At 43.3% G+C, this 17,651-nt stretch overlaps 1 protein-coding gene and 1 non-coding gene across 2 annotated transcripts; one reads left to right on the top strand and one right to left on the bottom strand.

Annotated features, from left to right (window-relative positions):
* The first annotated feature begins 5,480 nt into the window (after window positions 1-5,480).
* LOC116511966 (tubulin beta-1 chain-like) lies at window positions 5,481-17,637 on the top strand. Its single transcript, XM_032222228.1, has 4 exons — window positions 5,481-5,592; window positions 7,413-7,521; window positions 14,554-14,664; window positions 15,855-17,637. Exons 1-4 carry the CDS (start codon window positions 5,536-5,538, stop codon window positions 16,913-16,915), a joined length of 1,338 nt encoding a protein of 445 aa, XP_032078119.1. The 5' UTR covers window positions 5,481-5,535; the 3' UTR covers window positions 16,916-17,637.
* Window positions 12,977-13,083, bottom strand: LOC116512830. Its single transcript, XR_004255935.1, has one exon. It is a non-coding gene; the product is annotated as a U6 spliceosomal RNA (small nuclear RNA).
* Window positions 17,638-17,651: the final 14 nt, after the last annotated feature.

The following is a 17,651-nucleotide window of genomic DNA, read 5'->3' as shown; positions in this document are numbered from 1 at the left end:
CGCATTTTAAAAAAATGATGTTCAGAGATGTCTTTGTCAATTGAAACAATCTCTTTTGCAATCAGTGTATAGCAGAGGTGGTATTCAGCAGGTTCTGACCAGTTCTGGAAAACCGGCAGCGGAAATTTTGAGTAGTTTGGAGAACCGGTAAATACCATCTCTGACTGGCTCTGCCCCCATCTATTCTCTGCCTCCCGAGTCCCAGATGATCAGGAGGAAATGGGGATTTTGCAGTATCCTTACCCAGCCACGCCCACCAAGCCACACCACACCCACCAAGCCACGCCCACCAAGCCACACCACGCCCACCAAGCAATGCCCACAGAACTGGTAGTAAAAAAAAATGAACCCCACCACTGGTGTACATGCAGGGGTGGGTTTAAATTTTTTTAGAACCTATTCTGTGGGTGTGGCCTGTTTTGTGGGACTGGCTCAGTGGTCATGTGACTGGGTGGGTGTGGCTTAATGGGCATGTGACCGGGTGGGCGTGGCCAACTTGGAAAATGTGGTGAAACTCACTTAACAATGCTCTTGCTTAGCAACCAAAATTTCGGGCTCAATTGTGGCCATAAGTTCTCTCTCTCTCTCTCTCTCTCTCTCTCTCTCTCTCTCTCTCTCTCTCTCTCTCACTCTTTCTTTCCTTCCTTCCTTTTGTCTCTCTCCACCTCTTTCTTTCTTCTCTCTCTCCCACTTCCTTTTTCTTTTTTCTTTCTCATTCTATCTTTATCTCTCTCTTTTTTCTCTCACTCTACTTCCATTCTTTCCTTCCTTCCTTCCTTCCTTCCCTCCCTCCCTCCCTCCCTCCCTCCCTCCCTCCCTCCCTTCCTTCCTTCTTGCCTTCCTTTCTTATGTGTATCTCTTCCTTTCCTGTGTGCAGGGCCGGATTTTCCTATAGGCTAACTAGGCTTCAGCCTAGGGCCTCAAGATCAAGAGGGGCCTACATTCAAATTGTTAGCAATTTGGTTACCGTGTTTACTATAGTAATGACTATCCTTGTATATCTTTCTATATACTAATGATTATTACCCTTGTATAATTATAATCATACCCAGTCACACTGAGGATAATCTCTGATGAAGTGAATTTTAATCTATAAAATTAGAGTATGTCACTATTAGTGTTGAAGTATATGGAACCTCCCTCCCTCCCTCTCTGTCAACTGGAATATGGTAGAAGAGGCCAGAACATACATGCCAGAACATATAAGATGATTCAGACCAAATTTGACAATCATTCTAAACCTCTGTCAAGGGGCAGATAGAGGGTTCCTAGCATCGCCAGTTCCTAACCGTGTATGCTAATAAAAACATCTGATTCTGATTCTTTTCAATCCATGTCCTCTAGGGAGGGATGAGACTGACCTATACATTGACTATCGCATGACTGCAGTGATGGGATTCAGCCGGCTCGCACCTATCCGGGAGAACCGGTTGTTAACTTTCTCAGCAGTTCGGAGAACTGGTTGTTGAAAGAAATCTCCCCCGCTCCACTTTACAGGGCTAATCCTGTAAGGAAGGCAGGAAGGAAACATTCTGGTGTTTCTAGCCTAATCTTTATTGACCTGCTTACAGAAACGGCCTCTCTGGTTAATCCTGATTACATTTTCACAGCTAAGGCGAAGCGCCCATCAACCTGAGTGACGTTGAGTTGGCCACGCCCACCCAGTCACATGGCCACCGAGCCCCGCCTACCCAGCTGGTCATCAGGGCAGAGAACCGGTTGTAAAATTATTTGAATCCCACCACTGCGTGACTGTGTCAAACACAAGACCAGCATCACACATTCCAACAACCCCCACCCATACCTACGAAAACTAGGCATGCACACACGCCCCCAACTTCTTCCAGGTCCACCACTACAGACCTTAAACGCAAACTACTAAACACAATAAGCCTCGCCAACAAAATGCCTGCATTCCTACTACGACTAAACGAGGCCCTTTTCGTTCTAATCTTTGTCTGTGGAGACACGGTTGAATGGTATCCTTTCCATACTCCATTACCACAGTAAGTGACTATCATGTTTTCCCGTCTGACCAGTGGTGAGATCCAGCTAGTTCGCACTTATTCGGGAGAAACGGTTGTTAACTTTCTAAGCAGTTAGGAGAACCGGTTGTTGGAAGAAATCTCCTTTTGTTTTTCCCCACTTTACAGGGCTAATCCTGTAAGGAAGGCAGGAAGGAAACATTCTGGTGTTGTTTCTAGCCTCATCTTTAGTGCCCTGCTTACAGAAATTGCCTCTCCGGTTAACCCTTATTACATTGTCACAGCTAAGGCGAAGCGCCCATTGATGTGACGTTGAGTTGGCCATGCCAACCCACTCTCTTGACCACTGAGCCACGCCTACCCAGCTGGTCATTAGGGCAGAGAACCGGTTGTTAAATTATTTGAATCCCACCACTGCGTCTGACCATGAAAACCGTAGAGGGGGTGTTGGTGTTGCCATTTTCTATTAAAAAAAAATCCCTAGATCTCAAAACAACTGTGCAAGTTACCCTGGAGCTTGCTCTTCCTGAAATGAAAGCCAAGAATGCGGCCAGACAAAGGCAGGGCAATGGTACAGTTGCCTCATTTTTAATTATTGAGCCTTTTAAAGTTTAAAAACACCAGCATCACATGCATATGAAATGGCTGCTTTCTTAATGGACTGCAATCATCCAAATATATCAATGGGACTTGTGAATCCCTGGGACATTTTACACGGGTCATTCTCTGCCAGTGATCCAGTGGTGGGCTTCAAATTTTTTAAGAACCTCTTCTGTAGGTGTGGCCTGCTTGGTGGGAGTGGCTTGCCGACCATGTGGCCAGGTGGGAGTGGCTTGCCAGCCATGTGACTGTGTGGGCGTGGCCAACTTGTAAAATGTGGTGAAACTCACTTAACGACGCTCTTGCTTAGCAACCAAAATGTTGGCTCAGAAACTCTGGCATTTGAAGCACGCAAGTCTTAAAGCTGTCAAGTTATAAGACCCTTGCACCCCTAACCCTTTAGAAAAAAAACTCCCAGGGGTGTTCAAACTTGACAGCTTTAAGACTTGTGGACTTCAACTCCCAGAATTCCTCCTCTCACTCTTCATCTTGATGATGTGCAGACGAGCGGCGGGAGGGAGCTGGAACCGGTTCTAAACGGCACTGTAGATTTGTGGAACCTCTTCTATAGAAGAGCTTAGAACTGGCAGGAACCCATCCCTGCAGTGATCCTATGGGTGTGAAAGAGGGGAGGAGGGGATGGGGGAGGGAGGGGGGAGAGATAGCCAGGCTGACAATGTATTGAACAGATTTTATTTACTTGCCTAATTTTCTAACAATGCTGCGTCCCCCTATTACTAACAGGGCTGAAGGCTTGTCAAACCCGAGTAGGGGCGGGGGAGGAAAGGAGAAGTAAGTTAGTAGCATTTAGTATTTAAAACTGAGCAAGATACACTATTGCAATGATCACCAGAAATTAATTTCTCGAGAAAAATATTTGGTCTTAAAAAATGGTTAGACTAAGAGTACTTAAGGAGAACACTATGCAAATTTCTACTATTTTTTTTAAAAAATAGCAAAATTATATGCAGAAAGCCAGAGAAGGCGGGGGGGGGGGGGATTTTTCCAGAATTGCAGAGCCCCCTCCCCCACCTTCAGTTCCCACAGTTCTTTCCATGGGGCTTTTTATTTTCTTTTTACACAGGAGTCTGCGTCTTTCGCAGTCTCCCAAAAATGGTCGCTTCTAATGATGAATTTAAGGAAATAAGGATTGTTACAAATGAAAGAACCCAGGATATAAATTATTTGTTTAGGATTACATTGCAGCTAATCTGGAGTCAAAAGTTTCTATTTTCTACAAAGCCATATTTATATTTAATATATTTAATATTATTTAATATTATTTAATATTATTTAATATTATTTAATATTATTTAATATTATTTAATATTATTTAATATTATTTAATATTATTTAATATTATTTAATATTATTTAATATTATTTAATTTTATTTAATATTATATTTAATATTATTTAATATTATTTAATATTATTTAATATTATTTAATATTATTTAATATTATTTAATATTATTTAATATTATATTTAATATATTTAATAATGCTTAGCAAAGCACTTGATAGCCTATTCAATTCTCAAGTTTTTTCCCCCCTGTTTTAAAGGAAGAATTGCCTTGAAAGCTAGGCGACGCTTAGACAAAATAAGGTGAGCTCTCCATGCTTATTCCAACTTGGGTTTATCTGAGCAAGGAGTAATATTGGTGGATGTATCTGAATAAAATGCTCCATGACAGCGCAATACTCAAGTTACGTTTAATGCAAAACCAGGGATGTTAATCCTGAGCTTAAGGATTGATGCACAAAAAACTTGATGCGCAACCAAAAGAAAAGGCTTGATGAAACGGAGGAAAGCTGGTCTTTTTTTCTTCTCTCGCTTTGTTTTTGCATGTTTTGTTTAAAAGGAATCAATATATATATATATATATATATATATATATATATATATATGTGTGTGTGTGTGTGTGTGTGTGTGTGTGTGTGTGTGTGTGTGTGTGTGTGTATTTAGTGTCACAACCCCTGGTATGCCCAATTATGGGAGGAAGCTAACTGCTTCCATCATCTGTCAATCGGCTCGTCACAAGAGTCCATCACGACAGAAACCCAATATTTTTACTGTTGCCTTTGTTATATTTGTGTTTTTTTTTAAATTTGTGCTGATAAATAAATAAAGGGAGACTAGTATAGATCTATTTCAAATAGATCTATACTAGTCTTCCTTTATTTATTTATCAGCACAAATAAAAACACAAATATAACAAAGGCAACAGTAAAAATATTGGGTTTCTGTCTGGATGGACTCTTGTGACGAGCCTAATGACAGAGAGTGGAAGTGTGACCTTCCTCCCACACTTGGGCATACCAGGGGTTGTGACTTTAAGTATATACCTCCCACCCTGGCTGGCTGATAAAAGGAGTCGTTCTCTGTAGCTCAAATGGTTAACTCCCTGCCTGGGAGGCAATAGAGCACAGGTTCGAATCCCAGTAAGGATATGGCTAGCTGATGAGAGCTAAATAGCTTGAAATAGATCTATACTAGTCTTCCTTTATTTATTTATCAGCACAAATAAAAACATATATATATATAAAGTCACAACCCCTGGTATGCCCAAATATGGGAGGAAGATCACACTTCCATTCTCTGTCCTTCGGCTTGTCACAAGAGACCATCCAGACAGAAACCCAATATTTTTTACTGTTGCCTTTTTGTTACATTTGTTATATTTGTGCTATTGTTATATATATATATATATATATATATAAATGGTCTCTTGCAAAAGGCAATGAACGCGCGCGCGGCCCCTTTAAATCCGACCAATTCCGACTGGGCAGCCGAGCTGGACCGACGGCCTTCGTGCCTAGAGGGGGGCGGAGCCACGCCGAGCCAGGTATAAATAGAGCCGCGGGTGAGCCGCCGCCCTCCAGTTTTCCAGCAGCGGATGCTCGGCGTGTAGAGAGAGAGTCGCTCTCCCCGAAGGCACATTCGCAACCATGCGCGAGATCGTCCACATCCAAGCCGGCCAATGCGGGAACCAGATTGGAGCCAAGGTATCGTTTGTGGGAGAGGGGGGGGGGGAAGGGGGTTCGGCGGTTCGAATCCTCAGATAGGTCTCATATAGGGGGGTTGGATTAGATGACCTCCCGACGTCCCTTTCCAACTCGGTCCCTGCTAACTGTGGCCCGCTTGGATGGTCTCAAGAATGCAAGAGGAATGATATCGTGCCTTAAGCCCTCCCGAGCTGAGGGTAATGGGAATTGTAATCCAAAGCTTCTGGGAGAGAAATGTCAATTTTGGGCGTGGGAACCCACTCACGTGATTTCTTTCCGGTTTGGGGGAAAGGAGGCGGGAGGGAGGGAGGGAGGGAGGCGGCTGCTGCTGCGCTTGTAATAAATCCTATATAGTGCCACCTTGAATGCGGAGGAAGAGAAAAAAAATTTAATCCGAAAAACAAGCTCAACCAGTGGAGATTCCTTGTTTTTATATATATATAATATATAAAAGGTATTTACAACACTACAGCTGTGGGCGATGGCCAAAAGCCACTTAGAATTGCATCATTAGCCCTCTCCCCACCAAGAAATTGAGGTTATACTTAAGATGGTTTGGGCTTTTCTTCTTGGCTCCCTTTATGGAGGAGAATGTGTGTGTGTGTGTGTGTGTGTGTGTGTGTGTGTGTAATGTGTCACAACCCCTGGTATGCCCAAATATGAGAGCTAAATAGCTTGAAATAGATCTATACTAGTCTCCCTTTATTTATTTATCAGCACAAATGCAACACACAGATAGATAGATAGATAGATAGATAGATAGATAGATAGATAGATAGATAGATAGATGATAGATAGATGAGAGATAGATGAGAGATAGATAGAGATAGATAGATAGATAGATAGATAGATAGATAGATAGATAGATGATAGATAGATGAGAGATAGATGAGAGATAGATAGAGATAGATAGATAGATAGATAGATAGATGATAGATAGATAGATAGAGATAGAGATAGATAGAGATAGAGATAGAGATAGATAGATATATAGAGAGATAGATAGATATATAGAGAGATAGATAGAGATAGAGATAGAGAGATAGATAGATAGAGATAGATAAGAGATAGATAGAGATAGATAGAGATAGATAGATAGAGATAGATAGATAGAGATAGATAGATAGATAGATAGATAGATAGATAGATAGATAGATAGATAGATAGATTGATTGATTTGCAAAATCTTGGAGGCTTCTGCCATGCTCCCCTCCCTCTCCGCATCCTCTCTCCTCTCCGTAGAAGTGCGTCTGTTTGGAGACAAAGAGGATCTCCCTCCTCCTCATTTGTTCGACGCAGAGACAAAGAAGCCAGCCTTTTATGAGTCAAATTCTCTCTTGAACCCAGTAGTTGTAACAAGGTGTCTTAGCTGGGAACCTGGCGCACTTTTAATAATAGCCCTTGATTGCCTCGCCCATTTTCAGAGGGTGAAACCTGGTGAAGAGGCGCAAAGGGTGTGTGTGCTTTGCAGGCAAATCCTAGGAACATTTTCTCCATAAAGGGAGCCCCACAAGAACCATCCTAAGTATAAACCTTAATCTCTTGGTGGGGAGAGAGGGCTGATGATGCAATTCTAAGTGGCTTCTGGCCATTGCCCACAGCTGTGGTGTTGCAAATACCTGTTGTAACAGCCCCTTTCTTGTAAGGTTAGAGCTGCACTTAGACACGACCAAGGGGACCCCAGAGGGGAGGTGGGCACCGCATGGAGAATGCGGCCATTGGCTGCAGAATGCGGCTAAGGTGTGGCTGCACCACGTGCAATGCAGCCCTGGTGGTGTTTCAAAGGAATTGGCGAATAATTCTCGAAAATCCCGTTCCAGTTCTGGGAGGTCATCAGCGATGAGCATGGCATCGACCCCACCGGCAGCTATCACGGAGACAGCCACCTTCAGCTGGAGAGAATCAGCGTCTACTACAATGAAGCGGCTGGTAAACCCTTTTCCTCTCCTCTTGCTGTTTTGAAATGTTTGGAGGGTTTTTCCGCGAAGGCCGTGTGAGCTAGCAAAAGAAACCCACCCAGCAGAAAAGTCATCTGAATTGTGTCCCTTGTTAAAAACAACAATTGTAATTCTGCTTTCGGCTTTTTTCCCTTGTTAAAAACAACAATTGTAATTCTGCTTTTGGCTTGTTCTTCTTTTAAGATATTGCTGCTTCTGGTTGCATTGGGGGAAAATGAGGATATTTTAACCCACTCCAACCTCCAGGTTAATACTTTGGAAATAATGTCAACCACTAAGGGAGAGCCAAACCTTTGATGGGCAGAAATGTTTTTGGCGTCTTGCTTTTTTTAAAAAAAAATATACTTTTTATTTTCCATTTTCATAACATACAATCACATGTATACTATTACATAGCCAGTATCCTATTGTATTAAGTAGTAATTACATCAGTTCCTCTTGTCATCCACGCCCAGAAAGATAAAAAACCATTATTAGCTCTTCTGCTCTCCATACACCTCTTTCTTCTACCTCTCTCCTACCTCCTTTCTTCCCTCCATCATCCTTTCCTACTCTACTTCCCCTTCCTTTCTCCTTCTCCTCTCTCTTCATTCCACTCCTCCTTACCCTCCGCATCTTCCCCCCTTACCCTCTCTCCTATCCCTCTCTTCCCATCTTTCTTCTCTCTTCTGTTTCCCACTCTTCCTCTCATTGGTGTATTTCCGCTTCTGAGCAAACTCCATTCTATGTTGATGGTATTTATGCTTCCATATCAATATACTTAGCATATCTTAGTTTTAAAGAAAAAATAAGAGAAGACAGTATACATGTGCAATCATATCACATTAAAATCTAACACCCCTCTTCAAGCCTAATATTCATCCCTCCCTCCCCCCCAACCCCCCCCAGCCTTCCCTCCCCCGACTTCCCAGAACCCATACACGGTATAAATCTTTAACAAAAACAGTCTAAAATATATTGGAAAAAAGAATAGAGAATTGATAACAAGGAGCCAAGGTGGCGCAGTGGTTAGGGTGCAGTACTGCAGGCCACTTCAGCTGACTGTTATCTGCAGTTCTGCGGTTCAAATCTCACCGGCTCAGGGTTGACTCAGCCTTCCATCCTTCCGAGGTAGGTAAAAATGAGGACCCAGACTGTGGGGGTGATATGCTGACTCTGTAAACCGCTTAGAGAGGGCTGAAAGCCCTATGAAGCGGTATAGAAGCCTAACTGCTATTGCTATCTTTACATTGAACTTAGCTCCTCCTTGCTAGGCGTCTGGCTTTTAAAGTCTTTAATATCCTATTCCTTCCAACATGTCAGCCGGTAGTTGGCCTTCAACATGTCTGCCAAATCCTTCCCTGCTTCTATCTTATCTGTTGGTGCAGGAGGTGAGAATGAGTTTAACCCTTTCCTCTGACGAGCCATTTTACTAGCAATCAAGGGTTTATCCGATTGGGAAATGTTAGTAATTAAAAAAAAAAAACAAATTTTGAGTTTCCATAACTGAAAGCAATTAAAAGAAGCTTATAGGTCAAATATTCTGGCTCTGCTCAGATGATATAAATGACTCAGACATCTCCTTCTCCAGGAATAGAATCAGCTTTGCAGGCCAACACTATACGCTGGCTGAAAATGTCACTTGGTCATCCGGTTGTTTTTTTTTTTTTTTTAAATTCTCCAGAGGGAAAGACTGCTACTTCCCAGTTCTTTTTGGATTTTTTTCCCCCCACCAAAGCAAATAGTAGCAATAGCAGTTAGACTTATATACCGCTTCATAGGGCTTTCAGCCCTCTCTAAGCGGTTTACAGAGTCAGCATATTGCCCCCCAACAACAATCCGGGTCCTCATTTCACCCACCTCGGAAGGATGGAAGGCTGAGTCAACCTTGAGCCGGTGAGATTTGAACCGCTGAACTGCAGAACTGCAGTCAGCTGAAGTGGCCTGCAGTGCTGCACTCTAACCACTGCGCCACCTCGGCTCTAATACCGTGGTAAAGCTTAACCCAAGAACAATTAGAACAATCCTGCTAGAGTTCAGTTCTTTTATTTGCTTACACACAATAAACAGAATCTTGCCAGAGTAAACCTATATTATTCTCATCCTAATGGATATATACCCATTAAGGGGATTCTAAGGAGTGGCTCTCACTCTTGTCTCCTATCCAGCTCCAGGCTGTGATGCCTCTTGTCTCCCCCACCCCACCCCACCCCTCCATGGTTTGGGAATGGGCTCCCTTCTTCCTGGGTAACAACTGCTGCTTCACTAGTCCATCACATCACCTCCCACTCCTCAGGAACCATCCCTCGCGGCTGCCATTGTGGGCTGGCCACACTGCCCCCCCCCCTTTCACTGTCTTTTTCTGCTTTTCACCATTCCGCCTCTTCTGTGGGTAGTGAAAATAACCGTGACCCGACAAAAGGGCGCCCGACAAATCCGCGCCCAACTAAACCGCGTCGCTAAAACCGCGACGTCATCAATGCGCCGACAACAGCACAGAGACAGAAAGCTGATTTAACTTAAGGTAAGGGTTAGGGTTAGGGTTAGGTTTAGCGTTATGTTTAGGGTTAGGTTTAGCGTTAGGGTTAGCGTTAGGTTTAGTTTCAGTTTTACAGCACGCTTCTGTTGTCGGTGCGATTCAGCGCTCATTCGTTGGAGCGCTTTAGAACACGCGGTTTTGTCACCGCGGTTTAGTCGGGCGCAGTTTTTTCGTTTGCCCTTTTGTCGGTGAACCAAAAAAACCAAGGCAGTTGAGAATCTCTAAGAAGGTTTGCCTCTTTCTGGAAATAAGAATAAACGTGACTCCTTTATAAGTGATTGACATGACATGAGAGGCTTAGTTTAGACTCATATTTAATTTTCTCTGCCTTAGTTAAGACTTAATTCCAAGTCTTAATTTAACATAGGGCAGGAAATCACTGTGGAATTTTGATGAGGTTATGACAACCTTTTTTTTAACAAGATCTCAGGATTGTCTCGGAGCACGTGGTACATCATGCATGTTCTATGTAACTAAATGGTAATAGCAATAGCAGTTAGACTTATATACTGCTTCATAGGGCTTTCAGCCCTCTCTAAGCGGTTTACAGAGTCAGCATATCGCCCCCCCCAACAACAATCCGGGTCCTCATTTTACCCACCTCGGAAGGATGGAAGGCTGAGTCAACCCTGAGCCGGTGAGATTTGAACAGCCGAACTGCAGTCAGCTGAAGTAGCCTGCAGTGCTGCATTTAACCACTGCGCCACCTCAGCTCTCTCTAATAAATCCAGAGTATTTTTTTTAAAACTATATCAACTTTGTTGCTCCCTTCTAGTCATTGTTAACTCCTGGCAATTGCCTGAACAGGTCCCTGCAGTTTTCTTGGCAAGGTTTTGAAAGTGGTTAGCCTTCTTCCAAAGGCTGAGGAAGAGGTTTACTCATCTGGTTTTGTGCCCAAGAAAAGAATGAAAATTTGCAGTTTTCCGTTCCTTAATCACTACACCAAATGGAGCTTCAAAGTTGATTCAGTAGTTTTAATAATCATAGCTATTCCATGTGGACCCTGGAAAATATAGCAATAGCAATAGCAGTTAGACTTATATACCGCTTCATAGGGCTTTCAGCCCTCTCTAAGCGGTTTACAGAGTCAGCATATTGCCCCCAACAATCCGGGTCATTTTACCTACCTCGGAAGGATGGAAGGCTGAGTCAACCTTGAGCCGGTGAGATTTGAACCGCCGAACTGCAGATAGCAGTCAGCTGAAGTGGTCTGCAGTACTGCACTCTAACCAGTGCACCACACAATATATGGTGTTGGAATTAAGAGATTTTAAAAGATCCTTGGTAATCTGGGGAACATTTATTCATAGAGTTCCATAAAAATATAAGGAATTTCTATAGGCATCAAGGTGAAAAGCTAAATGCTATTACTTGACTAGATTATGGTTGAAGGCCATACAGCCAGTCCTTGAGTTGAGGATTGAGGCCAAAACTTTTGTTGCTAAGTGAGACATTTGCCCCATCATAAAACCTTTCTCGCCATAGTCATTAAGTCAGTGTTTCTCAACCTTGGCCACTTGAAGATGTCTGGACTTCAACTCCCAGCATTCGCTGGCTGGGGAATTCTGGGAGTTGAAGTCCGGACATCTTCAAGTGACCAAGGTTGAGAAACACTGCATTAAGTGAATCATTGCACGCATGGTTGTTCATTGAATCTGGCTTCTCAGATAACTTAGCTTGTCAGAAGGTCACAGAAGGTGATCACATGACCCTCAGGATACCACAAATGTCATAAATATGAGTCAGAATTTTGATCTCCTGACCATGGCGATGCTGCAACGGTTTTAAGTGTGAAAAAATTGATCAAGTCACTTTTTTCAGTGCCAGTGTCACTTTGAACAGTCACTAAACAGTTAGCAATAGCAGTTAGACTTATATACCGCTTCATAGGGCTTTCAGCCCTCTCTAAGCGGTTTACAGAGTCAGCATATTGCCCCCAACAACAATCCGGGTCCTCATTTCACCCACCTCGGAAGGATGGAAGGCTGAGTCAACCCTGAGCCGGTGAGATTTGAACAGCCGAACTGCAGAACTGCAGTCAGCTGAAGTAGCCTGCAGTGCTGCTTTAACCACTGCACCACCTCGTTAAAGGTAAATCCAAGGACTTACCTTTATGTCAGCAGTACACAGCACGTGCTTAGCACATGAGAATTTTCCTTCACACTTCTTTTTGCGATGTTTAGGTAATAGGGACAAAGAATTGTGTTTGAATTTCTGCAGCTAGCTAGCCAGCATGAACCTGTAATAACAAACTGCCTAAACCAGGGGTATCAAATTTGCGGCCCGTGGGCCAGATGATTCACACACTGGCCGCGCCCACCCGCCTCCCCCCCCTCCGGTTTAGTGAAGGGAGGGAAATTGCGATATGTCATGTGATGTTGCAAGTTTGACATCCCTGGCCTAAACCAATGAGAAACAGATTCTTTTTTTTTAATTGAATTTTTTTTTAAAAAAAAAAGCTTTTACAAATATTTCCCTCCCCACCTGAACCGACCCCCCCAACCTTTCCCCCCCCCCCCGACCTCCCAGAACAAATACAGGATATAAATCTTTAACAAAGATATTCTAAAATAAACTTAAAGAAGGCTAGTATCATCTTTCATTTGAGCTTTAACTCCTCTTTTTGTTAGGCTAACTCTAAACAGATTATGTCATTCCTCGCTTGCTCAGTCATAAACTATCTGGAATTTCTTTAGTCCCATATTTATTTTGAATATAGTCAATCCATCTTCTCCACTCCAGTTTATATTTCTCATTTGAGTGGTCCTTGAGATATGCTGATATTTTAGCCATCTCTGCTAAGTTTTTTTACTTTTAATGTCCATTCTTGAATAGTAGGCAAATCTTCCTTCTTCCAGTATTGCGCCACCAACAGTCTTGCTGCCGTTATTAAGTACAAAATCTCTCTAAAAATATGGAACACATCCCGAATTTGCATGTCATCCTTCCGCAGGGGCCATGCTAATCTTCTCTGTATCGTTCCAATTTTAGTATATGTGCTGCCAAAGCGGGCACGAGAAACAAATTCTTTATGTATTTTATGAGCTTACCAGTTGGAGAAATTATTATAGAGTTGGTTCATCCATTAAGCTATGAGCTACCAGTCAAACTGTGTAAATAGATATGTCTACATCTAATTTTAAATAGGGCCTAGATAGCTGGAGCGCTGTATAAAGCAGTACATTGTGGTCTGGCCTAATTAAACACGGCACGAGAACATGGACAAAAGGAATGTTCTTTCATATCCTATCAAAACAACACAAAGTTCATAGGGGAAATTATAATCAAGATTGATGTTAGCCTTCAGTATTTGAATTGAATTTGAATTGAATTTGAATTTTAATAGATTTTGTATGCCGCCCAATCCCGAAGGACTCTGGGCGGCTTACATAAAAAAACAATTAAAATATTAAAAAGATTAAAAACACGAAACAATACAATTAAAACAGGAAAAACACAACATGCACTCTGTTATAATGGGGCTGAAGTTCAGTGCCTTCTGCATGTCAGCATTTCCACGAAGGAGGATTTAATCACTATGTGCTTCAATTGTTGTCTGTGAAATGTGGCTCTAGTGATTCTGTTCTTCAAGCTGTCACACTTCTGCAAGCATTTGAAATTTCACTGCTTGTGAGTAAGCTGCTCTTTTGGGTTCCACCACAAAACCGTGTTCGACTAAAGCGCACTCGACGAAACCGCGTAGCTGACGTCATCACAGGGCGACAACAGCGCAGAGACAGAAGCACGCTGTAAACGCTAAACCTAAAATTAACACCTAAACCTAACCCCCCTAAACCTAACCCTAACCCTAAACCTAACCCTTAACCTAACCCTAAACCTAACCCTAAACCTAATCCTAACCCTAACCCTAAACCTAAACCTAACCCTTAACCTAACCCTAAACCTAACCCTTAATCTAATCCTAACCCTTAACCTAACCCTAAACCTAATCCTTACCTTAACTTGCTTTCGGCTTGCTTTCAAAGCGCTATTTAAAGCGCCCTTCTTTTTCCGCGCTCGCTGTTGTCGCCCTGTTGATGACATCAGCGACGCGGTTTAATCGGGCGCGCTTTAGTCAAGCGCGGTTTTGTCGTGCCACGGCTCTTTTGTACCCACCTCCCTTCCTTTCCCAGTCAAGCAGGAGTTTTCTCCCCCTTTGGCCGCAGAGAAGGTTAACGTCGTGAAAAGTTCTCCCATTTCAAGCCCTTTGGAGATGCAGTTTCGTTTCTGGGCACATACAGTATAGATACCCATCTGAGACAAAGATAATATGATGCAAGCTGGTGCAGGAAACTTAAGAGAATATTGATCAACGGCTGATGTGTTTGTTGTACTTTCAGAGTGAGATTTTAAAAAAAACAAACTGTTCCACAAAGGAATTACTTAATGCCATCTTTTAAAACATCGAAGTCGCCAAGGGTACAATAGTTGGAAGGTATTTTATAAGGCTGCTAGATAAGGCTGAGCTTTTGTTCTTCTCCACAGGAAACAAGTACGTTCCCCGGGCAATCCTCGTTGATCTGGAGCCGGGTACAATGGACTCAGTCAGGTCTGGACCTTTTGGCCAGATCTTTAGACCTGATAACTTTGTCTTTGGTACGTAATACTAATTATGTTATTCACCGATTATTATCTTAAGTATCCGAAGCATAATTCCTACTGTTCAATTTGTTCTCAGTCAAAAGTAGGCACTATGTGTCCCTTAGGTGAGTGGTTCCCAAACTTGGCAACTTTAAGACTTGTGGACTTCAACTCCCAGAATTCTCCAGCCAGCAGAGCTGGGAAGTCCACAAGTCTTGGAATGAACTCCCCACGGAGATCCGGACCCTCACCTCTCTCCAGGCCTTCCGGAAAGCCGTCAAAACCTGGCTGTGCCGGCAGGCCTGGGGTTGATGAGTTCCCCTCCCCTCTCGACTTGTATGGCTGTATGACTCTTGTGTATTTTAATTACGTGTATTGTGTTTGTATCCCCTTTTCCCCCTTTTGAGTTGTTCGCCGCCCTGAGTCCCTCCCGGAGAAGGGAGGCATACAAATAAATTAAATCTTAAAGTTGCCAAGTTTGGGAACCACTGCCTTAGGTGTTGCAAAATTTAAATTTCCAGCAGTCCTCATCAATGGCCCCAGCTGGTAGGAAATATAGATCAGCAACACCTGGAGAATCACCCTTCCTCTATATCAGGTGTCAAACTCACGGCCCATGGGCCGGATTCGTCACGGGCTGGCCACGCCCATGCCTGTTTTGGGGGTGGGAAAGTCGTAGTATGTCACGTGATGCCATGACGATGTGAGTTTGATAACCCTGCTCTGCATATACCTTATAGATATAATGAAATATATAAAAATGTACCATTTGTAGAATCCATTGATCAGTTCAGCCTCTATATAACCATAACCAAAATGAGCATTACTGCCTAGATAACAAAAAGATAGCATAACTACAGGCTGTCCTAATTAATATGATGTCCAGATTTGCGATCTGATGAAAAATCTCCCTGATCCATTTCTATTCTTTTAGCTTTAAATTACAGAATATGGGAGAGCTCCAAAATTTTGTATCTTGGACTAATGTGTCCACCACACTTTTTCTCCTAGATTTAATGCAGTCCTTTCCTCATCTCACCATGCTGTAGATGTAGGAACGAATAACTTGACTGCTACTGGGCCAGACGGCAAATTTAGCTTGGATTGATTTTGGTCCACGGATCAAACATGAACATTATTTTAGCATTCCTGTCCTGTAAATGGTTTTGTAAGCATCTCTTTTTCCCCCCTAATTATTCCTCTAGGCCAGAGTGGTGCTGGGAACAACTGGGCCAAGGGCCACTACACAGAGGGAGCTGAGCTAGTGGATTCGGTGATGGATGTAGTAAGGAAGGAGTCTGAAAGCTGCGATTGCTTACAGGGCTTCCAACTCACCCACTCGTTGGGTGGGGGCACTGGTTCTGGCATGGGAACGCTTCTCATCAGCAAGATTAGGGAGGAGTATCCTGATAGGATCATGAACACCTTCAGCGTAATGCCATCTCCAAAAGTCTCAGACACGGTGGTTGAGCCATACAACGCCACCCTCTCTGTCCACCAGCTGGTCGAGAACACAGATGAAACCTACTGTATTGACAATGAAGCTCTGTACGACATCTGCTTCCGCACATTGAAACTCACAACTCCGACCTACGGCGATCTCAACCACTTGGTATCTGCCACCATGAGCGGAGTGACCACCTGCCTCCGGTTTCCCGGCCAACTGAACGCAGATCTTCGCAAACTGGCAGTCAACATGGTGCCTTTCCCTCGCCTGCACTTCTTCATGCCGGGATTCGCGCCCTTGACGAGTCGCGGCAGCCAACAATATCGTGCCCTGAGTGTCCCGGAGCTGACTCAGCAGATGTTTGATTCCAAAAACATGATGGCGGCCTGCGACCCCCGCCACGGCCGATACCTGACGGTGGCAGCCATCTTCCGGGGCAGAATGTCCATGAAGGAGGTGGACGAGCAGATGCTGAATGTCCAGAACAAGAACAGCAGCTACTTCGTAGAATGGATCCCCAACAACGTGAAGACGGCCGTGTGTGACATCCCTCCCCGGGGCCTGAAGATGTCCGCCACCTTCATCGGCAACAGCACCGCAATCCAGGAGCTCTTCAAGAGGATCTCCGAGCAGTTCACAGCCATGTTCCGACGGAAGGCTTTCTTGCACTGGTACACCGGCGAAGGCATGGACGAGATGGAGTTCACGGAAGCCGAGAGCAACATGAATGACCTGGTCTCTGAGTACCAGCAATACCAAGATGCTACTGCAGATGAGCAAGGGGAGTTTGAGGAGGAAGGAGAGGAAGATGAAGCTTAGGAGGTTTGAGTAGGGTTAGTCCATAGGCAAGTGTCCAAGATGAGGGCTGTTCAACTGTACCAGTGCATGCTTTTCCAGTGGTTCTTGGTGCTTTTCACTGTTACCTCTGTCAGCAGTTTTTGTAACTTCACTCTTTATGTAGTTGCAAAAGATTTCTGGGGAGAAAAGTCTTCTGTTTCAATGTCTAATCTCAAACATAAGAAGTATTTGTGTTTCTCATTGGTGTCTGGATTTTTTCTTACAAAACGTCATAAGGCTAATTGATTTAGCTAATTGAAGGAATATGGCAAGCTGATACTAATTTCCTTTTGCCTTTACAGTCTGGGCTGTCAGTTAAAAAATATAAATATTGTTTCTTTGTGATTCTGCAGTTTATATTTCTCCCTGTAAGTTACAATAGCTCTTAAGGAATTTTGACCAAGTAATTATTCATTCTTTCCGTATAATGCATACTCACCACTGGGCTGTAGTCCTTTAGTACAATTTTAGGGAAATAAATTTATGGGCTTTGGTTATAGATGTTTGAAAAGTTGTAGCCTGCCAGTCTGCTTTTTGATGCTTTCTCTGCTGTGTGAAAATTCCAGCCCCTCTCCCTTTTTTCAACATTTTGGGGTCTTGGTGAGAGTTAAGGAAAATGAATGCCTTAAACTGCAAAAATATAATTGGAGAGGTGTTCATGGCCTGCTATGTAAATCCTAGAATGGCCCATAAGGCAACAAAAGTTGGCTATCCATTT

Source organism: Thamnophis elegans, chromosome 8, assembly GCF_009769535.1.
Source record: "Thamnophis elegans isolate rThaEle1 chromosome 8, rThaEle1.pri, whole genome shotgun sequence".
Classification (NCBI taxonomy): domain Eukaryota; kingdom Metazoa; phylum Chordata; class Lepidosauria; order Squamata; family Colubridae; genus Thamnophis; species Thamnophis elegans.
This window is presented reverse-complemented; position numbering and strand designations above follow the sequence as displayed.